Here is a 26,118-nt window from a genome sequence, read left to right as displayed (position 1 = left end):
AACAGCTGATAGTTCAAGGATGTTTTCATTCCTGCTGAGCAGAACTTACACAGAATCAAGGCCTTTTCTGCTCCTACCCCCACCCCACCAGAGAGGAGAATGGGGTGCATAAGCAGTTGGGAGGGGACATGGTCAGGACAGCTGAGCTCAGCTGACCTCAGGAATATCCCAGACCAGATTAGCTTCATGGTCAGTGTATAGAGCTGGAGGAAGGAGAGGAAAGGGAGACAAGTGGAGTGATGGTGTTTGCCCTCCCAAGTCACCATTACAGGTGATGGAGCCCTGCCTGCCCACGGGAAGTGGTGACCAAATTCCTTGTTTTGCTTTGCTTGCACATGGCTTTTGATTTACCCATTAACCTGTCTTTACCTCAATCCACAAGATTTTTCACTTTTACTCTTTAAACTCTCTTCCCCATCCTACCAGAGGGGAGCACGCAGCTGTGGGGGGGCTTAGTTGCTGGCTGGGGTTAAACCATGACACTCAGGAAGACAGACAAAGCTTATTTCAATAGGTTGGCATTCTGGTAGGCCGAAAACACATTAACTGAATAACTCACACAGGTGAGTGCACCCCAGAGAAGGCACGAGAAATCTCAGTGCTTTATTTAGGCAAGCAGGTTCACAATGTCACCCAGCAGCCCTCCTAATTGCCAGTATTCTCCAGAAATCAGGCCCTTTGGCCAAAATAGCAATCACAAGCAAATGATGAAATCGTGAACATCGTCACGCTGGTGCCACCCAGCAGTAACCAAGTTTGAATTTTAACTCTTTGGACAAACAAGAGTGTTTCTTCCTAGCTGACACATCAGACTGCACAGAATAACATCATGTGTATGACAAAAAGTGTTTTTCACACTTTTTTTTTGCCACAGTATGAGATGTGGTCATTTATACACTGGCTTGACTGATAAAATTTAAATAACCCACTCCTGAACTCTTGCAGGATTGCATTTTATCCAGTTTCTCTTCCTGCTCCTCAGTTACTTTAAATCTAGCTTGGAAACAATTCACAACTTGGACCTGATTTGAGAAGTGCCAACATATTGCAGGAAAAATACAAATATTAAAAAACTATTTCAGTCTATGCAGAGACGGCTGCAGCAACTAATTCTGCTGCGATAAAGCGATTTCCTCACCTTCATGTAAAACCACGCTTTAAAAATTATTTTTCAAAGGAGACAATAACTCTTGAACTAAATAATTTCTTACTGGGAATGAATGGGAACACTTAATGAAGCTTGCTTTGGGGAAAATACAAGAATGAAAAATGAAGACATGGTGTTCTGGTCTGACTGTACTTAGCCCTGAAGAGATGAGATGCATTCGCGTGATAACACAACCTCCTCTACATGATAACAATGCAGAACAACGAGCAGGAGAAAAGGTGGAGAGTTCTGAGCTGTAACTCATTAGCAGACAAGTTAATGTACAGCTTAGACCTGTCCATCTAATCAGTACCTGTGCCAGTGCTGTGGGGTGTGGTTAAAAGGGCAGAACTCTTCTGACTTTTTCTTGTTAAACAAGGCCCACATGGAGACAAAACACCCCTACACAGAACTATACTAAAAGATGATTTCATTTCCTACTCCTCCAATAGTGGAAATCCTGTCCAAACCTCCTATTTTCAGAATTCACATTGGAGCTATTAAACAATAGGCCTCCAGCCTGGGCAGCTATTTAAAGCCCTGCTGGAAGCACATGTTTGGGTTTGCCTGGTAGGTGACTAAGGACTCCAGTGCTAATTGCATCCTCTGAGTTACCACGGTGGAGCTGGGTTGAAGGAGGTCTTACAGAGAGATTTAAGCAGGACAAGAAAGTCAGATAGCAAATATGGTGAATCCCATGGAGCATCTTGGATTTGCATCCAAGAGATGTTGCCATCTGGTGGCTTGGGGACAGGTAAGCCAAGGAATCTCCTGTGACCATCCAAAAAGTGCTTCTTTTCTGCTTCAGAAATCCTGAATTCTGGTTCGGAAAATCCGAGCCGTGTCTGAAGTGTGTTTGTGTGATTTCCAGAGTTATTGTATTCACTTGTGCACCACGGGAAGCCTTATGAAATACACAGACACAGCACCAGCGATGGACAGGACCCTTTCTTCTTCCTTTTAAACCTTTCACTGCTAATATGAAGAGTGTAGAAAAAGTTTTTAATGCCCTTTACATACTGCAGACACCCCAAAAACCTTCAGAAGTGTAAGACCCCACACATTACATATTAAATAATTTCAATACAGATTCAATCACTTTTTCCTGTGACTGATGTCATCTAAGTACTGGCATCATTTCCTTTTAATTACACTGCCTAAAGCAATTAAATACACCAAAGAGGATGAAGTGCAATAAGTCTTCTTGGCTATGCTGTTTTAGTCTATTTTAGGGGGTTTTTTGTTTCATAATTAGGAGTATTTTCAAATCCATAACTGGTACTGCCAAGTGGCCATTTGTTATGCAACTTGTTTACCCTTTTCATCTACCAGTATAAAGATTGCAACTCATGAAATACTGCTTTTTCTGTGAAGAGTTGTTTCTTAAGGGAAAACACAGTCTGTGGAAAAGAATAAAGCGTGAGCATATAAAAGGATTTCACAGTAAAAAAATAGTTTGAAATTAAGATATTTCCAAGTTAACTGAAATTAATTTTTGCCTATCCTTTTAACTAGCAGAAAGAAAGGGAAAAAACCACCTACCCAACCCTGAGAACTATAGAATTTAGAACAAGTTAAAAGACCAAAGCAGCTTCTCCACCTTAGCTTAAGCATGAAGAGAAAGTGAGTCAAGGCATTTGGAGTAAAAAGGGAGTGTTTCAACCCTGTGAAAACTGCAGGCAAGCAGCTACCAGCAGACAGACAGCCTTTCAGGCCCTTTTTCTACCTCCAATTTTGATCCTCCTCCCCTTTGAAACCTACACAAGAACCTGAACCTTTTGAGATCAACCAACAAGAGAAAAGCGATTTTGGTATTACAGAGCTCAGAGTGATACAACACATTACAACGGCAATTATATCTCACAAAATTATCTTACTTCTTGTTTCAGTGACTTGGCTCACAGACAGAGTATTTCTTACCCTTGACTTATTTGATTAGGAGCTGCTGCAGCTCTGGATTTCAGTCCCTATTTGAAATTTCATTTCAAATTTCCCACACACTACACACCAGTCTTTAAATGCAAAGCAGAACATGTGCCCAATCATGAGCTGCTACGGTGGTGGCTCACAAACTTGCACTAGATGCACCACCCAAATACCCGAGCTTCGAGCACATCATCAGCTCCTGCAAGAAAATTCTCCCAAATCTGCCCAAGAGCTTCCCAATGCGGAGAGGCTTCCACTGCCCATGGCAAGATGTGGTTGGGGGTTTTGACTCGTGTGGTGATGAGGTCGTTCCTTCTCCTGCTGGTTTGTTTGCCAGATCATGATTTGCAGATTTTTTTTTTTTATGAGGTTGTGTTTTTTTCTCAGTGGGGAAAAAGTTGCTCTAGCAGGGAGGCAGGCCATGTCTTGCAATGAAGTTTCACTTCCCTGGTTTGCAAAGATTTTCTACGCTACCATATGCAATCTGCTTGGCCTCAGTGACCTTCCCTACCCAGCAGAGATGGTGAGAAAAAAAAATACATTAAGACTGTGGCAGTCTCAGTTGCTACAGGAATAAGGACTTGCTGAAAAGCTCAGTTCATGACCAACAATGGTAGGATGAGCATCTGTGACATAAGTGGACACATCCATCCCCAAAAGCACAGTTTCAGCAGCCAACAACAGTTTTACCACAGCAACATAGCTGGTATAATTTCTTTGCTGGTATCATTTCTCTGCTTCCTTCCCTGCTCAGACCTCTGGTATTTTTTTTAATACCCAAACACCAGTGACCAAGCTTTTGCAAACAAGGATATCGAAACTCGAGCAGTATCCAGAACCATTACACCTCTGGCTGCCACCTTAACATGGTGTCTGATAAAACGGCATTTGAAATTGTTCTGCAGAACTACCAGTGCCAGTGGTACTGAGGAAAACTGCTCCAATCACTGAAAATTTGAACCAGATCATTTAGAAATTGAAGAACTCTAACAGGGACAGTAAAGCAATAGTTAAATAAGGTTTTGGTACATTTTCACCAAGGCAAACAGAAGCTTAGTTGGATGATGCAACCTGATGTGTCCTTAGGCTGGCAAAGAGCTACTGAGAGCACACAAAGCATCACCTACTGCCTAATTCTTATATCTCAGTAGCTAATTTTGATACTTCAAGTGATGACTGATCATCTCAGATGAGAATCTGTTTCTTATAAGGAGATATTATTTCCTTTAAATTAACACAGTCAATAATAGGGCAGGATAAATAATCATCTCACCCCATCCTTCAGAGCAAGTAAAGAAATACAGGTAGGTGTTTTCTCCTTTGAGTGACTGCTGACTCTACATTTAGCCACATTTTCAGATAAAAAAAAGCTGCTCCCATATTTTTACAATCAGAAGTCCCTTCTTTTATTATGTACAGAAATAAAAGCTTATATTTGAACACTAGTGTGAACTATATATATTCAGTGTTTGAGTCTGATGACAAAGAAAGCATAAGAAAGAGGAAGATTGCTCTAGTAATTATATAAAACGCAGCAGTCATTTAACTCTGCAGTTGCAAGCTTTTATTTGGGTAAAGTCTTTCAGGATATAGAGAATTTTCACATACAATGAGAATTTAGGAGGTATTTTGACAGCTTACATTTCCATTCCATTTTCTTTAATTTTTCAACTATAACAACTTTATGTTGTCGAGATTCTTTTCTTAAAACGTGATTTTCTTTGAAAGCTTCGCTCAAACATTCTGCTTAACTTTGGCAGCAAATGTAATCAAATCATTTCTCTGTCTGTTTTTTACGCCTCCATGCATCAAAAAAACTACTGACAAAGTCAAGAAAAAAAAAATTAAAATCTGTGTTTGTTTTTACATTACCTTTAACTGAATTGTAACCACCCTTTGATCTCTGCCCCTAATGGACTTCATCTGAAGTCTGCTGGAGACCATACAAAATTTTGAGGACTTGGAACAAGAATGAGGGGAGAACCTTCAAGTCCAGGAGGGAAGCAGGGGTGGTTCAAGGTAAGCAGAGAGGCTTGGTACGTTCCTGAGTTAATCAGCCCTCCCTTCACCCACCTGAGCCATCCCCAAGGAGCAGCTGTGCTCCCAGGGATGTGCAACACGTCTTGCACTGCAGGGAAACATGAAGGATGTTCAAAGCTGGAAGTGAAGTACGAGATTTTGTCTAAAAGCTGCTTGCAAGAGTTTCGTTGCAGAGCGCTTGCTGAGTGCCTGGGCCTGGGTGTTTAAACAAGGGCTGGTCTCGCACACACTGTCTCTTGTTCATGGCTAATCCTGCAGCGAGGTCAAATAACGTCAGCTCTGAGTTACCACAGCCATCTCCAAGGCAACTGGCGAATATACAGTGTAAACACACGATTACAGATTCACTGTGTGTCCAGGAAGGAGGAGGAGAAAGAGCTGGACTGAAACAAGTCATGGTTCCATTGAAATCAGAGTAGTCAGTGCTGAAGCAACACTGGGCAAACACTCCGGTGTCAGCAGAGGGTATGAAAAAACTCGGGTTCTTTCCCATTTTGCTTCTCCCCACACCCCCTTCACCACTACAGTATTTTTTATTTAGGTAGTTTCTTCAAAATGAGGTATGAGCACAGAAGAGGTGTTATCCACATGGTTACTTCACACCTGAGATGTGACCTCTTCCCTTGCACCACAGCCCCGGCCAGTGCAGGAATGGAACTACATTTGCAAAAGGTCCATTAAATCTTTATCCAATAGAAGCTGTATTTTGGGATAGCACCCATCCCTATCTAACATCACACGCCAGAAGATCATGACTACACTGGGTAAAAAAGAACCAAAACAATACATTATTACTAAAAGAAGAACTGAGAGAAATGCCGTCTTTTCCCTTTGAATCATGAAGGGAGTCAGATTTCCCACTAACAGCGACAAAAAAAGCCTCAGGGAGCCCCCATCGGTGACTCACTCAGATCTGTGGATGGCAGCAGAGGCAGTGCCTAGAGCATCACCCTGGTACCACCTGGCAGCCACTGCCCTGACCACATCCACTGCTGCTCCGAGGACAACAGGGCCAGAGATGACAGGAAAGCATCGCTCCTGCCCGGAAATCCCCCCAGGCATGCTGGTTCCCACATGTGCTGAAGGGGAACACTGAAGCTTTTCAGTTCCTTTCTTGGCGACACAGCCACGGTCCCCAGAGGGAGGTGAGGTCATTGGGAGCGGGGCTGGCAGAGCCCCACGCCCACCACACAAAAGCAGGGAAGGAGTCACCCCCTTCTTCCTCCTCTTCTGGGAGAAAATAAGCACTAATCTAATTGATTGCAAGGGGCTCCAGCCATCAGTAACCATAAAAAGACTTCTCTTCCCAAGCCAACCGAACAACATGAACAGCACAAAAAGAGGAAGAAATGAAAAAAAAAAACAATAGAAACAACATAGAGTGGCCAACTTTTAGCCACTCATTCCCAGCAGAAAGAACTCCTTAGCACAAATTTTACTCCACGTGCATCTTTCATAAAACATACTTAGGAGGTAGATAAAAAGACAAACCCAAGAAAAACACTTGATGGCTTGAGCTACACTGTGTATAGTGAAAATGTCAGGCGTTCTTCTCACACTAGCAGCAATGTGCTGCATAGCAACAAGTCAGAATGAAAGGTTAATGGTAAGGACTGCAGCCTGGAACACTCTCATTCCCACGGTCCTGAAGTCACCAAAGGGAAATGCTGCACCGATTTGTTTTGTTTTGCTGATGGCACAAAGGCTTAAGAAGAGCGGTGGGCTTTGGTGTGGCACCAAGCAGCACACATCCCCTGCCACTGCAAGAGTTCCAGAAATGCTGAGCAGGTTTTAGGGGAAAGGGTTGTACTGCACCAGGACTACAGCAACGAACCTCACTGAGTCAAGCAGGTGCTAAGTGTAGCTAGGACCATCCAGGATGTACATCATTTGTACAACAGCATCTCTAACCTGGCAAATGTGTCCTCCGCTGTCTTTAATGCATTTAAAAGTTTTTTACTATGGGTAAAGATAACTGTGTATTTTATACAGTAGAATCTCACAGTTTCACATTAAATAACTGTAATCTCAAAGTCATTTAATCCTAGTAAAATCAAGACAGAGATTTTTAAAAGGCAAAAGCAGTCACCCGAACCATTCTATTCCCTGAGAATTTGTAAATGAGGAGTAAGACAAACAACAAAACAGCATTACACTCCAGTCCACTCCTATTAACCAAATTTCATAGACTGATACACTGATATGCAAAGCAAGGCAATTGTTTACCAGGAGAAATTGTCTCCAGACTCCCAGGATTAATCTTTCTTGTGCTTGTGCAGTGTTGGACAGTTGATCCAGTGAAGACCAAATAAAAAACTACATCATCTTCAACTTTATCTTCCTCAGTCAGCTGCACTGTAATAACAGAGTCACCCTAGGAAATAGAACAAGAAACAAGGTTAGGTTTATGTGACCAAGAACTGCACCATATAAAATAAAACTTCTCTACCAACAGGGCTCACACTCTCTGTTCATACACACTTTTCACACAACTTGGGGCCCATCCTAATTTTTAGATATGCAAGTAATCTCTAGCATCACACCAAGCCAACAGGGTAGAAAATATATTGAGCCCAGCTCTGGGAAGACACAGAAATCTCCACGGTATATTCAAAACAGCAACTTCATATGGTAAAATGACACCAAGTCCAAAAAACGCTTAGTTTTAGGGTTTGTTTCAGTATCTCAGTATATTTTATCATTTTGTTCAATTTTGCTATCAGTAAAAATTATATTTAAAAAGGGCACACACAGTTATCATAGTTAACCTAGCACAGGAGACAGTAAATACACCTGAAATGCCTACACCTGAATGGAAAAGAACAGGGCCAATATCCATCAACCTCAGTTTTCCATGGAGAAGGGAAGGCAAGGAAAGAGGATGGCTCGCAGTAACTACACAACTGAGTGAAGCATTTTCATTTGATCATTAAAACCACAGACTCATTTAGGTTGGAAAAGACCTCCGAGATCGTCGAGTCCAACCATTAACCCAGCTCTGCCAAGTCCATCGCTAAACTACGTCCCCAAATGCCACATCTAAAATTCTAAAAATGCCTCCAACATCTCACCATACATCATTTATCAGCCTGAAAGATTATATAAACTACGAGACAATGGGAACAACGGTCTGTAACATGACCTTCTGCCCTTTTTCTATCAAGATCAAAACCAGTTGGATGCCCCAGTTTTACAGTGCAGCTGTGGTTGCCAGCTCTCTGCCACCATCCCATTGAGCATATGGTTACGGCTGGAAATCTGGAAAAGATTTTATTATTATTACAGATTATGTAATTCTAATTTCCATAGTCAAGAAAATACACATCTAATTTCCTTTAAAACCTTCTCCTTAAGATCACTCAGTTCATCCCTTCTCTTTGTCAAATGTAACTATTGCAGAAAATTCCCAGACTTCCCAGCCCTTCCATACACCCCTGCCATTCTAGCATGCCTTCCCACGCTCTGTCTCACAACTCCCCCCTTTCTCCCTCAGCTCCTCTTACTCTTCCTCCTCCAAGTTCATGTCCAGTTCTCCTCTGATCCAGCCTGTCTGGTACTCTTGCCAGGGGCAGGACTGCACCTTGCTTTGATAGAAATGAGGTTTTGCAGTGCAGTACATGACCAGCCTCTGGTCTTAAAACCAAATATGTGGGTCAATGCTGTAACACACAGAAAAAAAATCCAAAAATTAAAAAAAAAAAAAAAAAAAAAAAAAAAAAAAAAAAAAAAAAAAAAAAAAAAAAAGAAGAACCCTGAATATCATTTGCATTTCCAGAAGTTGTAGAGTTACAAGTGTGCATTTTAGGAAGGTCTCATGCGATAATATCAGACCAGACTTCCAGCTGGGGAGAAAGGAACCATGTAACAAAAGCATATCTTGTATAGAGTCAGTGTTAAAATAAAAACAGGTGCAAAAGGAAATAAATCAAGCTTTAAATTCAAGCATGACCAGTCCACATGCTGAGTTGAAAACTAAATATTCCATTTCACGCAAATGGATCCAGTTTTGAGCTGATGTTCAAAAAAACAAAAGCTCAAGTTTTAACCTACAAACCCTTTGTGCTTTGGCTTTTTTACTCATCTTTGTTCAAACCGTTTCTCCCTTAAGGCATGAACATGAAAGACTTCAAATGCAGGTGGCACTTCTGAACACTCACCAACAGCACTGAGTGTTTAACATGATATCTGTTAAAGGAGATTTTTTCTTCTATTTGACTCAGAAATCAAGTACAGCTAGTCCAACCTCTGTGAAAGAAAAGCAAATCCACACGGAGTGCGACATCTGTCTATCCATGCAAACTACTCCTGTTTCTAGGAAAAGCAATTTAATTTGCATCAATATCACAAGAGATAATTTGCCTATTTTGTTATTGACAAAGAACTAGTAAATACATGTAAGAAACCCCAACACCAGAGGTTCCACATAACCTGAACTCTAAGCTGGGACACAAAACATAAACTGAACTTCTTATATACATACATGACCTAATTTAGAAGGTGGTCAGACCAGGTGACTTCTAGAAGTTCTTTCCAAATAACTTGTTCCATTCTTTGTATTTTAATTCAGTTCATTTAAGGTATCATTTAAGTCTAGGGGGAGCATAAATTATCATCAGCTGATATCAATTTAAAAGGCTCCTCAGCTGTGTCTAAGCAGCACTTTATGGTGCTCCTCCACCCTGCTTCCCACCTTCAACAAAGACTGTGGAACGCTGAGCATCTTATTTCTTGTTTAATTTGAAGTTTTAAGTTGTCTCCAAATATCTTTGGTAAGACTGATAATGTGCTTCACTCTACTGACAGGTGTCATCTGAGCTACCTCTCAGTTGTACCGTGCCTGGCAGAGCTCACTGTGCGTGAGGTGATCGGAGATTCCAGATCTCATCTTTCTTCAACACACATCTCTACCTCTCACTTACCAACAACTTCATTGTTCACTGCCAATTTTAGTCTGATTGTTAAGTTATATTCAAACAACGCATTTATTTGGAAAGGAAATAACGCACAGAACAAACCCTGCTCTTTCCAAGATCTTTGGAGTTAAAGAAAATCAGTTACAAATGCAGGCAAATTCCTCCAACCCACATAGAAGACTTTCCAACAGCCCTATTGCATTCAGCCTCCAAAAACATTTTAATTGAAGTATGTTTACCTTTATTCATTTAATATTGTCCAAAAAATGTCATCTGTTCAGTATCACTGCCACACAAGGTGGTTATTATAACCCTTCTTTCATCCTGAATGGCTAGAAATGGGAGGCCAGCCTGCCAATATCCCTTTGGTGAAAGTACAGACAGATCAAAGCCATTCTCTGGAACGCTCCAACAAATACGAATAATTTAATTTCAAAACTAGTTTGGATCGACTAATATTTACTTGGCTTAAAGCCCATTGGAAATGAAAACATTCCATCTTGGTCCATTCATGAAAGAGGCCACCCTCTCCCTTGTTCGGATCTGAAAAAATCTCTGGTCTCAGATACTTGTAACGGGATGTAAAGAAGGTGGATGCGGCTCTTTCCTCTAAATATATTCCCTTTTTCAAACCAAAAGGGATGGGTGCACTGGAAAAGCCAAACCTGATCTTGGGCTTTAAACCAGAAAACAATCCAGAAAGGGATTTTAAGAGTGGCCCTACCCTGAAGCTTTGGCTTAGTTAAGGCAGCAGAAATGTAATTATCTCCAGAAAGGCCCAAATGCTATAACTAGGACTAAACCCCAAAACTATCCAGACAAGGCACCTGTTTGTCAGCATATTTTGCTGGCATTAGCACAACTCCACCTTTTTAGATATTAGTTTTACTAATACTGCAATTAAAGGCATGTGGATTGTGAGCAGGCAAAGAACGAGCAGCTCTGAGTAAGCCTGTTAAAATGGACTATTTACCTTCAAAGGCTTTTCTTTTTTTTTTTTCAAATGGAAGACCTCAGCAATATTTAGAAGTGACAATGAAGTGAACAGAATCTTTAAGCTCGAAAGAATTAAGATCACTTATATTATCACCTCAAAAATAGTGTCCGCCTTCCAAAAACAAATAATTGTTGCAAGCATGAAAAGACATCTTTCTTTTCCACTTCAGGCTCTGAAAATCTGTCTGATTTTGGGGAATTGGTCATCACTTGGGAGCATGAAAACAACCCTGGCAAATGCAGAATTCAAGACTTCTCCATGAAAACCAAGTGTTTAGTTGGCAGTGGGAATGGTTCCCTGAGGGACATCAGCTCTACCAGCAACAGGTACATTTCTCTATAATGGACTGCAAAGGGAAAATATATTCTTAGCATGCTGGCTAACAAATTTTAATGTTTCTGAAAACAAACAAACAAAAACCAACACAACAACCAAACCAAAAAAAAGACCAAAACCACAAAAAAAGGGCAAGCTGTATTTTTATAGCTGAACCATGTGATTTTCAAGCTGGTTTCCCCTCCCCCCCCCATGGTTCATACTGGGAATTTTGAAGTATATTACTTAAGCCACCAACCACCCACTGACCTCCACACAGAGGCTAAAAATACTTATGAAAATGAAGCTTGCTTTAGAGAGCAATACTTGGGCACTCAAGTATTGCTTTAACATTCTGCTTTTAATGAGAAAACAATAACAACCAGTAATCATTAATTTGTTTTAAAAAGAAAAGCAACATTTCTGCTGCCAACCACTGATAGCAAACTCTGGCTGCTTTTTTCATGCAGGGAAAACCTTTTGAATGGAAAGTCCTTGGGTTAGATGGGTTAGAAATTCGCATGAAGGAAAGAAACCTTCCACAGTATGTTTCCTTCTAAGAGTTGTTGTAGATGTTGGCATTATGATGCCTCATTAAAGAGGCTGGATCAGGTGTTGGATTAGATGACTAAACCTGCCACTGTAACAAGTTTTGTTTTGTTTCCGCTACTCATAACATGAATCAGATCCTTGCTGGGTCATTGCCTATTGCATTTTTGTTTGTTCCCCTTTGGAAAGCCCTAAACAGCTCCCAGGAGAGCTTCACTGTACACAGGGGGACAGCACAAAATCACAGCTGTGGTTTCTTCCTCCTCGTTCAGTTCAGGCTCACTGGTACCTTTATTCCTTTTTAGATGGAGTTGGACTTGCTGTTACCTCAGCCACTGCTCGACACACTGTGCACAGGATCAGGCTGCAATTCCAGCACAAGGCAAGTCCTTTCACATCCCTATGCTTTGATTTTCCCCATCAATGGAATGGGAATCATGGTTCAAACACGAGTATTTTTCATCCAAATGGCTTCTAAGGGAACAGCTGGCTTTTCAATCATACGACGTTTTCTTTGGAAACTGTGCAGCCCCGACAATAATTAAGCTAGACAAAAATCAAAGGGAAAGTTGAGACAATTCCACCTCAAACTGAGAACTGCAGGAGACTCTGAAAGCAGCTGGAGGATGGAAAAGGCAAGTGCAAGGCAGCTTTAGAAAATATAACAGGAATTATCAAGCAAGAAAGTACAATACAGTTGTTTATATGCTTGATCATCTATTACCATCTACCTCTGGCAGTACAAAACGAGATCAACAGTTAAACTGCTCCCAGGCAGTGTTCTTATCTCAGCTGAGTATCCTGGAAGATCCCTCCCACATAAAGTTACCTTGGGTTGGTGCAAACTTGTGCTTAAACCCCTAGAGAATGACATCTGGGAAGGACACACACAGCACGTGGACACATGGACATCTCCATGCAGAAAAAAATAGAGGCACAGCCACAGAGGCTCCCGACTGCAAAAGGAAATGGGGGTTTGGGCAACTATTTTTAGAGCAAACATTACAGTGCTCTCATCTCCTGGAATAACCCTTTTGATTGAGAAAGGCTTAGATCCCAGTTTTCCCAGGTCTGACTAAGCGCTCCAGCCAGTGACACAGAACTATCACTGCTGCCTCATAAAACCACGGGATGCTCTTCTTCCATGGCAAAAAAAATAACCTATGTCCAGCAAAGTCTTCCAGGCTGCTATTCCCAGGTTAACAGGAGCAGATGAACAGCTCACCCTTGAGGGGTGGAATCTGGGGATGGGTCCTACCTTCAAAATACCCATCTGAGTCCCCTTCCTCTCTGCCCTGGCATGGGGTGAGTTGTCAATGGACCTCAATGCTGCAGCCTGAAGCATCCATCCCCTTTTCCAGATGTGGCCATTTACCCTGCAAGCTCCCAGCACACATATATGAAAGGAAGGGACCGTGGGAGGAGGCCAGAGGTATCTGTTACAGCAAGATAACAGCAGTCATTACAGACATCCTCAATTTCACCAGTACTGACTCAACTTCACCAGTATTGACTCAGAGGAGTCACATCAAACACAGTTTATTCTGCAGAACTCCAGGCCCCAGAAACAAAGGTAGGGCTGTGAAATCTGTCTGAACATGAGCAGCTCTAGAAATCCCTCTTTGCCTCGAGATATCCCCTGTGATAAAGGCAGTGACCTGGGTCAGGAGCGTGGAGAAAGATGGATGTGTTCGGGTGGAGTGTTGCAACCTCCTGTAGATAAAACCTTCAGGGAGAGACTCTAGAAATAAATAGAATGGCAAGCTGCCAAGTTTGGGGCAGATTTGTGTCCTTTTTCATAGTCAATGACTTCAAACTCCTTGATCTTAAAGCATGAAGCAGAGAATTTTTCTTAAAATAAATTAAAAAAAAACCCAAAACAAAACAAAAAAACACAAAAGAAGACAAAGATAATTACTCCAATGGTTTAAATAAAATAATTATTAACATACACACACACAAAAAATCAATCTCCAGGCCTAACCTTATTTCCTTTCCAAATTAAGAGCAGTGCTATTATTCCTGCCAGTGAAAGGTTTCAGGTTAACGGTGTGGATATTGAGACCCTCTGTGATGAGAAAGCCAGATTTTGCAAAGCATTCTCTTATTCTTTGGAAAATACAATCATAGACCATTATGTCTTGCCCACAGGCCACCAAAAGAGCAGAATGATGCTACATATTTTTCTGCCACCACATAGCAAATCAAGGTGATACCTTCCATATTTCATTAACACTGCACCGAGCCAAGTGATTTCCTCTTCCAATACTAACCACAAAGCCACGACTGAAACACTGACAGATAGGCAAAATAACTTTCTTCTCTCCACCACTTTCTTCTCCCAAAGGTGAGAAAGAATTTGGTCCAAAAGTAAGATTAGCTTAGCACACTGATGAATAAAATGTTGATGCAAGGAAAAGTAGGGATGCAGGGTCAAAAGACTATTTATTCAGGACTCTGTGGGTAAAAAGAATTTGTGGGAAAACATGGACATTTATGATAAACAGCCCTGAGCTCTTGTCTCCAGGCCTAAGCTGGCTTCCACAGGTCCATCATGAGTGCGACCTGTGGTAAAAAGCACAAACATTGACACCCCCAACTTGCTTTTCAGCAGAATCAACATCATTACAGCTGATTCATTAACACCATCTCAGCCACACCACATCCCGAACCAGTCCAGGACTCTAAACCTGCAGCAGGGTTTGTTTGCAAAGTGATAAAAGGTCTGAGGAGAGCAAGGAGCGGATTTCCTCCTGTGAGCTGGTACGAGCAACACAAACTCCTGCAGAAATGGGTACACTTGAAGAAACCTGTTATTAGCAGCCCACATCCTTTGACAGAACATGTCTTAGTCTCCAAATCAATCATCTCAAAGATGAATCTCTATTGAGTGTCAAGATGCTATTATAAGTATTACACACATATTAATCCATGCAGCTCGAAGGAGATCTCTACAGACTGCCAACAGAAATCCATCAAAATAACAGGATCTTGTTAGTGATGAAAGAGACACATGATTTATCTTTATGGATAGATCTTCCTGACATACCACTTTGCTACGTAGAGCCAGGAAAGTTATTAGATTGGGCTGTTAATAGCTAATTTAGCTGGTACCACTGCCTTAGCACGGGGCTCCACGTCCAGCAGTTGTCTACCAACACTTTGCTCACAGGATGCTTAGTGCATTTGCTTGGTGCTGGCCTCTGCTATACACAGCCAGCCCTCCCAAACCAAACTGCCAAGGCATTTCTTATCATTTTTAGTGTGCAAAGACTTCATAAAATTAACACTTAATTTAACAGCAAAAATGCAAAATAAACTCAAAATTAAGGAGAAAAATTAAAAGGATGAGAAAAGTGGTATTCACCCTTTTGCAATAAATGTAAAGAACAAGCAAAGAACTGCAATGGGAACTTTATTATTTAGGTGAATCTGGCAGTATAGTGAAGTAAATATTGATTTAATTTTCATTTATTTGGGCAGTTTAGTGTTAGCCAGACTGTGCACTTTCTGTCCTCGGTCACCATGGCCTGTACTGCCTGAACAAGTAATCAGTGACAGTAACCCCAAGCCTCTTCCACCACAAGCCCTGTACAGCTCTGGTACAGAGGAGGAGGAGACATGGAGGGACAGAAAAGCAGTAATATATTGGGGTTCACCTTTAAATTACGCAAGACTCAATGTAATGTCACTACACAAACATGAAGTCAAGGCAAAAGACGGGAAAATTTCTCTGTAGCAGAATATTCCCTCTAGTACCATCCAGTTCCCACAAGTACTGATCTTACTATTAGGTTTTTTTCAGAAACTGTGGACACTACTTCAGTCATTTCCTAGAAAGCACATCCAAATTGATGTGAATGTCTTGCTCTGGCCTCATCCTAAAGCCTCTTCCTGAAGCCTACACTTAAGAGAACTGAACCAGATAATTTTATTACCAGCTGCTTGAGTGATTGATAGTATTTCCTACTAATTATTCACCTAGCAATAACAACAAAATTGCAGTGCTCAGGAGCAATACAGCAGGCAGTCTGAATGCGTGCAGTGACTAACACAAATCCAGCTACTCTCTTGGCACCAGAGAGGTGGAGAGAGTCACAATTCCTGGAAGATAAAGTACATATGATGACACATTATTAGAAACAATCTCATATCACTGGGGTATTTTCACAAATAGCCTTGATGTGTCTTAAAGGATAAAAAATAATCAGGTTTGAACACTAAGATCCAAAGGCAGAAGAGGGCTGAAGAATGGTGTTTTCCTGGTGCTCCAGCCTCCTCTACAGCACAGCAAAATGCTTGAAGAGACAGAGCTCAGTGTGTTTCAGAGCACTCATTTTCCTGCCAGCTGCAAAATATCCTCACCAGTCTTTAAATATTTCCCAGCTACAGTACTTAGAGCTACTGTAATGACTGAGGCACTTTTTAAACTGATATTTTTGCCATTAGAGAACAGAAGCCATTATAACCATTACCCTCCTGAACAAGTACCCCCCCAACCACAACTCCAGACAGATGAAACTCCTGCAATGTTTGGCAGAAACACTTTGAAAGAACGATACAAACACAGGCAGCCCTGAAAACGTGTCCTGCGACAGAACTGCCACTTGATGGCACTGCACAGCATTGAGCTACAATTATCCACAGCTATTTTATTTTCCACTTAAGCACAATATGGAATTGTTTTACTGAACAAGGCGGAAGAAGAGCACTTGCAGAGAGGCCACATGCGGCAGAGCCTTTGGAAGCAATGGGAGACACTGTAGGTAAAGTTCAGGGGATTTCAGAGGTTATCTAAAATCGTGCCTTCATCCAATCAACATCTTCATAACCACTGCTCTCACATCAGCTCTGCTGTCAGAACTCCAGTCTAACAAAATGACTGTCAGTACTTTGTTAGAGGAAATACAGCAGGGATATGTATCCCGAGGAATGAGATAGGAAATGTGTTTGATCATTTTAAAGGTAACGTAATATTTATGAACTCTCTACATAAATACATTCCACAGAGGAAGAGTAGCTGGAGAGTTTCTTCATCCAAGTCCTGATCTCTGTTGATCATTCCTCCCAAGAGGAGAGGAGGCAACACTGTCAGCGATGCTGGGGATGAGATGCAATCCCTTAGTGTCTGTCCAGGCATCACCCAGCTCACCAGCTAGCACAAGAAATAAAGAATCCTAAATGAAGAGCCCAAGATATATACATAATTTTACCCAATGTTAATGTAACTTACTGTGACAATATAAGGATTCCTTCTGTAGCTTCAGGAAACCAGCTGAAACAATCTTAAGAACTCCCCAGAAGCAGATCATTGTCTCTGCTTTCCCACCCCTACCAGCTGTACCAGCTCTGGCATTTTTCTTCTGCAAGTCCTATTGAAGTTCACACATAATGCTGCAAAGCAGTGGTGAGTTAAGGGCAGAATTTCAGACAAGTGCTCCAGACTTCAAGCCAGACCATTTATTGTTTACCAGCACTTTCATATCCACAAAATAAGATCACAGAAGAAAAGTTTAAATAGATAATGATGGGAGGAGGGCTTTGAACTCAAATAACCAGCACTTTTAGTCCCAAGACAATATGGAAGAAGGGTTGAGAAAAGGCCACTGATCTGCAGTTTAAGCAAGGGCTTATCCTGTAGGAAGGTGATGCTGATGATCTGGCAGCCTTGTCTGACTTCCCTGGCCAGGGCTCCATTCAAGTAAATGCATAAAGGTGACTATTTCACAAACAACCTTGTGCTAACATCGCACAGATCTCACGGGCTAGTGAATGCCTCGCTGGACAGGAGCCAGCCAAGCAATCAGCCTCATGATAACCAAACTGAGCACCAGAAGTCTGCCTTTAGGTATGGGGGAACCCAGAAGCAGCAGGGAGCTTGGCAGGGGATGGTGCTGAGCTCAGGTGGCAGCTGCCAGACACCCATTTCCACAGACGGAATGGTTTCCTGCATGGTGTAGACCAGGGTTGGGGAAGCGGAGGATGAAAAGAATCTAAATGGAGGATCTAAGTGACAGAAACTAAAAAGATGAGGTCAAGCACAGTTTAGTGAGGAAAGTATTTTGCATGGAGAATGAAAGCAGAGCCAGAAAGGCAGCAATATACACCTCTCAAAAAATAAGTTTATTCAGGCGCCCCGGCCGACTTTCCTAAAACCAAGCAGCAGGTTCTTCCACAAGCAACACAAGCAAACATTTTATTTGTTGAAGGCGCTAAGAGGCCTTCACTTATTCATAACTCAAAGACGTTTTGAAGGTGGGGCAGAAAACTAGTTTGTCATTATGAAGAAATCAAGTACCCAACAAATAAAAGACAAGAGGTTTATCAGATCCTCTAACCACAGAGCTGAACTAAACATCAAGGCTCATTCTCCTCTTGCCTAAGGACCTCGAGAGAAAGTAAGACAGGGCTTCTGTATAGTGACTTTTGTGAGAAATTCCCACATCAAAAGCATGCAAGGTATGTTCTACCTTTTCTGCTGGACTGACCTCAGATATTCAGGCATCTCAGTGGCCTTTGTCAACACAAATGCCACTAAGCAAAAAAATTCAGTGTTAGTAGAAAAGTAACTAAACTACAGCTGCCATCCTCATGACAACATCTTATTGTAGAATTATAAAGGTATTTCATTTTGTCCTTTTGTCCTCTCGGTTGAAATTCCTGAAGAACAATAATTGTCCAGCACACAGGAGTGCACAAGTGACACCGACATGGTTTCTGGATGTCAGGCCCATGCAGGTGCAACACCTCTCAGCACTCAGGGACATTGGGAGCCACAGCACTTGGGACAGACTGCTGCTACAAGCCTGAAGCTCTCTGTATTGAGAACCTTTTTTTCTTCAATCCTTTAATATTTATTCAAAAGAGGCTAGTTTTTTTTTTTCTTAGAACACAAACATCAGAGGGTATCACAATTGTTTTTCTCAGGAATAAACCATGCACTTCAGTAGAATTATCATTTGATATGAATATGTAAGTGGGTAAAAGATTATTATAAGTATTATCGGTTTTTTCCATTTTAGATTAAAGCAGGACACACTGGGAAATTTACAGGAGCAGTTCATTCATTAACAGAAGAGAGGACCTACTGTACCCAAACCCTAGGTTATATTAAGAGAGGGTCAATGCATTCTTTCTGGGCCTTTTGAAGTTCATACTTCATTAAGTTGCATGACATTTTGCCTTGAAAGTGGGAGCTCTCATCTCTATCAAAAAGTCTCCTTGAGAAACTCTGCAGGTTACACAGCTCCTAAGTGGCAGTTTAGACAAGAGACTCCATCCACAGACCTGATTAAAGACCAAAGTCAGTGGCAGCATTTTTATCAATTAAGTGTTTGCCCTCTCATGCAATCACCAGTTATGACACATTTAGGTTTGTCACACCAAATAACGTGGGCACACCTTAGGCAAACCACGCAGAGGAGGAGTGCTGTGATTTAAAACAAGTTTGTTCCTTTTAATCTAAAAGGAAAAAGGAAAAAAGTTTGCAGCAATACATCATCCTTCTCCAGCTGCTAATCTTTTCCATTTCACACCCACTGATCATTATCACCACGAAAAAAACACTCCTGTCTTAAAGGCAGATCTAAGGTTGTAGCCTTGGTTGTAATCAAGAGTAGATGAGCTTAATGCTTCCCAACATGTTCCCTGCATGTCACCCCAGTCCTTTTCCAAACCATTCATACCTAATACTATTCTCAGGTTATTTTTGGGAAAAAAAACACCAAATCAAACCAAACAAACCAAAAAACAAAACAACACTGATTTCAGAGGGGCAGGAGATGTGACTGGGTTAGAAAACTGACAATAACACTACAAAGACCCCACAGCCAGCAGAGACTGAAATCAGAAGCCATGCACATCATTTCTGAAGTACAATTTTCAGGACTCTATGTAGCTGAAGAGTCAACCTTGATAATTCCCTCACATGCACTCAATATTTATTACAGTTTTGTCAGAAACCTTGATCCTTTTGTAATTAAATCTCCTGCTGAATACTCTGCTGGACTCCCAATTAATGACAATGTTTCTAAAAAGATCAACACTTCACCTTTGCAAAGCTCTCTCCCATTTTCTTGCCTGGATGTTAGCAATAGTGGAGTTTAAGCTAAGTGACTAATTTATACTATTTCACCTATAAACAGAGAGGTTAGTGAATCACAACAATAAAAAGGTCACTTACTAACAAACCTCCATTGTTTAGAGCCTTTCTCATCCTTTTTTCCCCATACTCCTTGATGATCTGGATATTGCAATAACACATTGACAAGAGCTAGGAAGCACCTTACAATACTGAAGTTGAAATTTTGACTTTTGATGATAGAGAGAGAGAGTATTTATAAAAAGATGATCAGCAAGGTCATTGCAAATACTTAAGGAAAACAAACAAAACTGAAGCTCCTGACTTCCCACCTCCCATCAACCAAAGTCTCCTGCAACCCTCCTGTTCCACTAAAGTACTCATAGCAAGCAAATAGCTTGGTCCTTCAGCTTTGAGACCCTGGACTTCCTGAGCACAAAGTCCCAGACACATCAGAAATAAGGTCTGAAACACTACCCTTCATCCACTACTACACTGTGCCTGGTAAGAATTTCTGCAGCAACAGGGCAGCACTGAAATACAAGAGGGATGTGAACAAAGTTAGTTTTGGATTTAAACCAGTATCTGTGTATCAAGAAAGATATTCCCAACTGCAGTCTGAGGGCAGTCAACCAAAGGACTGTCCAGCCAAATGGATCTTTTTTTGCAGCTGAAGAAATCAATGCATCTTAAAGACACTGGTTTGAATATCTTCATTTCTTTATTCACCCCACAATATTCAGCCACAGGCTCTGCAAAGTCACACTGCCTTTTCTAAAGGCAATGACGTGTTGGCAGTGGTAGGATGGGAGAGCTGCTTGACCTACAGCCCGTGTGAGCACTGGTGGTATCACACCCGGGCTATATTGAGGAACACTCCCCTGCCCTATCTCTCCTGGCACAAGCCCCACTGCCCCATGACTGTGCTGCTGTGAGCAGCACCCCGGGCCAGGGGAGCTCGTTAAAAGGCGTTAAGGGAGGTAACAAACAGCTCTAGGTGACAGACACGATGCTCCTGGGGGGACCTGGCTCCTGGGAACAGCTGTTGGCAGAGCAAAGGCTGAGCTGTGGTTCCAGCCCAAACCTGCAGCAATACAATGCTGAGCTCCAGTTCCTGGTAACCTCATTAACCAGAGAACAATTAAGCAAAGCTTATATGAGACTTATTTAATCACAAAAACATGAGACTTGTTGTTGTTATTACAGGATGTGTTTTCCCCCTTATTTCTTAATCTTCACACTTAAAAAGGCCCAGAGTCTCATCATTACAGGCTGTGACCTCCAGTGGTCACAAACTCTGCTGGGGCAGGACAGATGACTTTTACAGAAGAGGTAAATAAAAGTCCAAGAAGCCAAAAGAAACTACCAAGAAGGATGCAGCAGATGGTCTTCTTTCTATTAATGCACATTGATTTGAATAAAACAAGGATCCGTATCCCCCTATTAGTGTGTATTTGAAAGTACAATCTTTTCCATCACCCACAAAACTTTGGTCCCAAGTACACTGTGGCTCCCAAATCCCTTTTCTTAATTATAAAGCATTAATCTGGGCAAAGAGGTGATTAGCAGATAGGATAAAATATGCTCTAACTCTCCAGTTGGCCTCCAGGAACTGAACTGGAGACGTAATCTTTTATTTTTCCTCCTAAAAGGATCTCAGTAATGCTGCTGCTGATAAAACCAACTATCTAATGGAGCTTTCAGGATTAAACTCATGCAAGATTTAGTAAAATAATAAACAAAATTATGTAATCCTGAATCTAAGTGGATTAAAAAAGGAGAGTGCAAAGGATGTAATGCAAAGGTGTCAAGAACAAAACAGTGAAGATTCTTGTTGTCTACCTTTACAAAAATTACCAGGAAGATGCATTATTCTTTATGTTCTGCTCAGACCTAACAACTCTCAGACATGCTGTCAATTAACAACACAAGGAAAACAAAACTGATCTTAAAATGTACAAAGCATTTATACTGAGAGCAAACAGAATGACTAAATATTGACTTTTCAAATTTCCTTAAGCTACCAAAATGTTCTGTTTTGAAAGGGAGCTGATTTGGGTATACACCTGGTCAGCGGGGAAGAAGGAAGAGAGAAAAGAGAGTCACTGATGTATTAATAATGTTGTCACAAACTTATTTGCATTGCAAAGAAACACTATATCGAGTGCCATACAGTCATTATTTTACACTGGGCTACGTTTGATTTCAGCCCAGTTCTCACTATCATATAGGGATGAGGACTTTTAAGTGTACCACTCCAGTGTTACATATTAAATAACCCCCCCCCCCAAAAGAGTGGGAAAATAAACTCATTCAGTAGATAAGACTGAGAAAACAAAGCCTCCTGATTAGTTAAGTCATACACTGTTCAAATGACTCGAGGATAATTTTATCCTGTATTTCACCATTCACGTGTTTCTACTGTAGCAACTCTATCATATATTTGAACATAAGTTTCATTCTCTTTTAATGTGTCTTAAGCTTAAATCAAGTTTCTTTCAAGTCAAGGTGTATTAAATAGGCTTGATATTTAACGAAATTCAGGCAACATTTAGTTTCAAAATACAGAATATGGCATACTGCAGGAAAGCATCCTCCCAAAGGCAGGTCACACTGTGCAATGTTTTCATCTTGCTTCAAACACAAGACAGCACAATAAGTAGAGAATAAATTCCAATACAGACTTCCAGTTGGTAATTAAAAGTAGGCAAAATTTAAAGCTTCCATGGCATTAAAGGTCAATACGATCCATTATTTACAACACACAACATTCTCCAAGATACAGGTCTACTAACAGTCCTGATTGTTTCTTCTTCCTTCCCTTTAAAAGCCACATTTGCAAGCAATTTTCCCTTCAAATTTTCCATCCTTGCATCCAGCTCTGCCCTTGCTGGCGAGGTCTTTGGGCAGGGCCATGAGCTTCAGCAGCTAACCCTGCTCCGAGCGGGGCAAGGCGACACGGAAAGCAAACAGTTACAGACCTGGCTGGCAGCTCTGGCACAAATTTAACACACACAAATTCGTACACCCCCGCAATCCCAGGTCTAATTTGACAGTCCCCACGTTCTGCAACAAAGCTGCTATTCAAGAGCGAGAGGAAGCTTGTTCCTTGTTAATGGAGCCATGGAGGGTACGAGCTTCCAGGAGGCTGACGTAAACCATACCCTGCTGCAGGCAGCCGAGCCCTGCACGGCTTCCAGTTCCTCCCTGCCACGTTTAAAAACCCCAACCAGAAAAAATATTACCACAGTAGGCAAGCCCTGCACACTGGGATGCCCCGTTTTCCACACAGGCAATTTCTTCTTACCACCTCTCAACACATCAAATCACACGAGCACAGCCATGAGCTCCAAGGGAGGGGAAAAAAATAAAAGCGGGGGATACCTGCACAGAGACAGCATTGTGTGGCTCAAAAGTTATTTAAAACAGCCTGCTGGAAAGCCAGAGGAGCTCTGTGACTTACCTGGGCTTTATCACTGAGCATTTGCAACTGAATTAATATAAATAACCTCCTCGGGGAGCAAAGAGAAAAGGAGCAGCATCTCCAAGAAGATGGTGGGAAGCCTTTTGGGTAAATAGTACAAAACGGAAAAGAAAGTATTTTAATTGGTACTCACATATAATGGAGCTTGCTGTGGATTAAGTTTCATGACCTCAGAACACTGAAACAAAAAAGAAGAAGCGAGTTTAAGCTATTTTTTGTAACATTTTAGGTTCTTCTTTATAAACTGCTTTAGCATCCACACACTATGACTTCCAATAATCACTTGTACACAGCAATTTTTTATCGTCCCCCTTTGGATCAACAAGAATCTGTCAAATTTTTATTTTTTCCTAAATTTATCATCGCATTAAGCAAAGACAACTCTGAAATATTTAGTAGAGGAAAGTGCTCATCTGAACCATCTGCACTGTTGGTGCTGAGGATATCCAAGAGAAATTCACTTCCCCTTCATGTCCATCTCATTTCATCTGTCCTCCTAGCAACCCTCATATCTGCTTTTTATGACAATTATGAATCCTTAATTCCCATCCTTCCACCAATTCCCTCACTCCCCCACAAAAAAGCATCTGTAAACATTTGTAGTTCTCTCTGCCACTCGAGAAACCCACCTACTACCTTGCCCAAGTGATTTTGGTGCCATTTTTCACCCCTTTCACTGGATTATTTGTTGTAAAAACATTTCAAAACTATTAAAAAAATATCAAAAATGCTCCTTGCAAAACTGAAAAAAAAGCTTCCAAAATAGATGGTGCTCATGATTCTTCATTTTTCATAGTCAAAACCTACCATTACTCATCCAACAGAAGTGATTTTAGCCAAGACTGTTTCCTCTTTCAGGTCTGTCTCTGGAATTTCTCTACAACATGGTGAAAGTTTCCTGTATTGAGCTTTTAATCAGTTGAGCCAGAATTTCTCTTGCATTAGTTCTTCCCTTGCAGAAGAAAATATTCACCCTAAACAAAAGCTCTAAGTTTTCATTTAATGTGTGCATTAAAAGATCCAGGATCCTAAGATGAAGGAATGCAAAACAATTAAAAATGGAATTTCTGCTGTTACTCATGTCTGCAGTACTGGTAATGCTCTGCAAATACTTCAAACCCTTTTTAAAATAGATGAAATACCACTCTGCTTTTCACACAAAAAACACAGGATCTTGTTCATACTTTGCTCCTGTCCAAATCCCACAGTTTGCCTTCAGTGAGACAGAAATGAAACCACAGCCTAAGTTTTCTTAGCTGATTCCAGCTATCCTTGCTCCTTCACACGCTCTCCTTATTTTACAAAATGTTTTTGTACCAGTTGCTTTAAAATGCCAGAGTGACCTGCCAAGCTTGTGCATCAAAACAGCCCCTCTGCAAAAGGTCCTCTGAGGCAGCCAGTGGATGGACAAATATTTTGCAATAGTTTTAAATCTAGTCCAGATCATTTCTATTTTCAACGTCGAGATTCCCCTTCGTACAGCAAGAACGCCTCAAGATGGTTATGACTCTTACAAAGACTGACTTAATAATGAAAGTAAGGGATTAGTAGCACTAGCTGTCATTTGGGCAGGTGAGAGCTACAAGGACAGCTCTGCAAGCAAACCTCACTTGTGCCCTACAACATGCTCCTGAATTTCAGTCCTACTGAGGGCACAACAATAAAATAATAATAATAAAAGAAGAAAGAAAGAAAAAAAAAAAGAAAAAAGGAAACAGAAAGAAAAACAAAAAATGGCACAAAAACATTACCCATTTATTATTTTTTTATTTTATGGAAATCAAACCACAGATGGAAAAACTTCTTTTTAAGTTCACTTTTGAATTTTTAGAAAGTCTCAGTCTCTCTGGAAGCAAAATTCAGACTTCTGGTTTAACAGAGCAATATGGTCCCGTTTTATGGAGCAGACAATACAAGTATTAATATCAATGTTCCTTTCAAGACCATTGGTGGAAACCAGTAAAAGGAGCTTTCCTGTGCTGTTTAGCTCAGACAGGCTGCCCTGAAGGCAGCAAAGATCTCTAAGAAACATCAGCTGCAGAGAAGCACGCCCTCAAAAGAGCCTTCAGGTTCCTGTAATTCAAGGAATAAAGTGAGATGGCATCATCTGAGCTTTGCCATCTGACAGAAGTACAGACTGCTTTGTTCTGCTCCATCACCTTCCTGGCAGATGCTTGGGAGCAGCTGAGTAGACAGAGAAACGAGAAAGAGGAGCAAGACATGCACAGAACAGAATGGGATGGCATTAAAATCTCCCACTGGGTCACCTCTTTCCTCAGTAGAGGTGGTTTTGGCTGCAATGAAAGTGCCACAAGTCATAGAGTCCAAAAGCAGCACATACTTGATGTGTAAGGAAGGGAGAATATCAACACTTCTCACCCAGGAAAAAAAGGGGAGGACTGTGAGTTCAAACTCATGACCAGTTTTTGTTGGGTTTTTTTGGCAAGAGTGGTGCACAGCAGCAGTGGGAAAATAAGGTGACACTGCTGAACACTTGGTCTTGTCAAAAAATCCTGGAAATACTTCCTGAAGGAAGATTTTCTTCCCCCTTATCTTAACAGTTGGCCCTTAAATCAGTAACTTAAAATGATCTCTCAGCTCATAATGCACATGTCATTCCAATTTTTCTAAGGATGCAAACTTAGTTTGCAAGGAGACAGGCAGGTT

The 26,118-nt window shown here is 41.2% G+C and overlaps 1 protein-coding gene across 1 annotated transcript in view; it reads right to left on the bottom strand.

Moving 5' to 3' along the window:
• LOC114058005 (A-kinase anchor protein 13-like) overlaps positions 1–23,628 on the bottom strand; it is a 58,315-nt gene extending 34,687 nt beyond the window's left edge. Inside the window, exons 1-2 of the mRNA XM_027884934.1 lie at positions 23,585–23,628; positions 7,340–7,487 (exon numbers count right to left, since the gene is read on the bottom strand). Of these exons, the coding sequence (XP_027740735.1) occupies positions 7,340–7,487; positions 23,585–23,617 (181 nt within the window). The 5' untranslated portion in view covers positions 23,618–23,628. The remainder of the gene's footprint in view (positions 1–7,339; positions 7,488–23,584) is intronic.
• Positions 23,629–26,118: the final 2,490 nt, after the last annotated feature.

The sequence above is a fragment of the Empidonax traillii genome, unplaced genomic scaffold (genome assembly GCF_003031625.1).
Source record: "Empidonax traillii isolate 1590-97213 ecotype Southwest subspecies unplaced genomic scaffold, ASM303162v1 scaffold158:size1480230, whole genome shotgun sequence".
NCBI lineage: Eukaryota > Metazoa > Chordata > Aves > Passeriformes > Tyrannidae > Empidonax > Empidonax traillii.
Note: the sequence above shows the minus strand (reverse complement) of the source record. Positions and strands in the feature narration are given on the sequence as shown.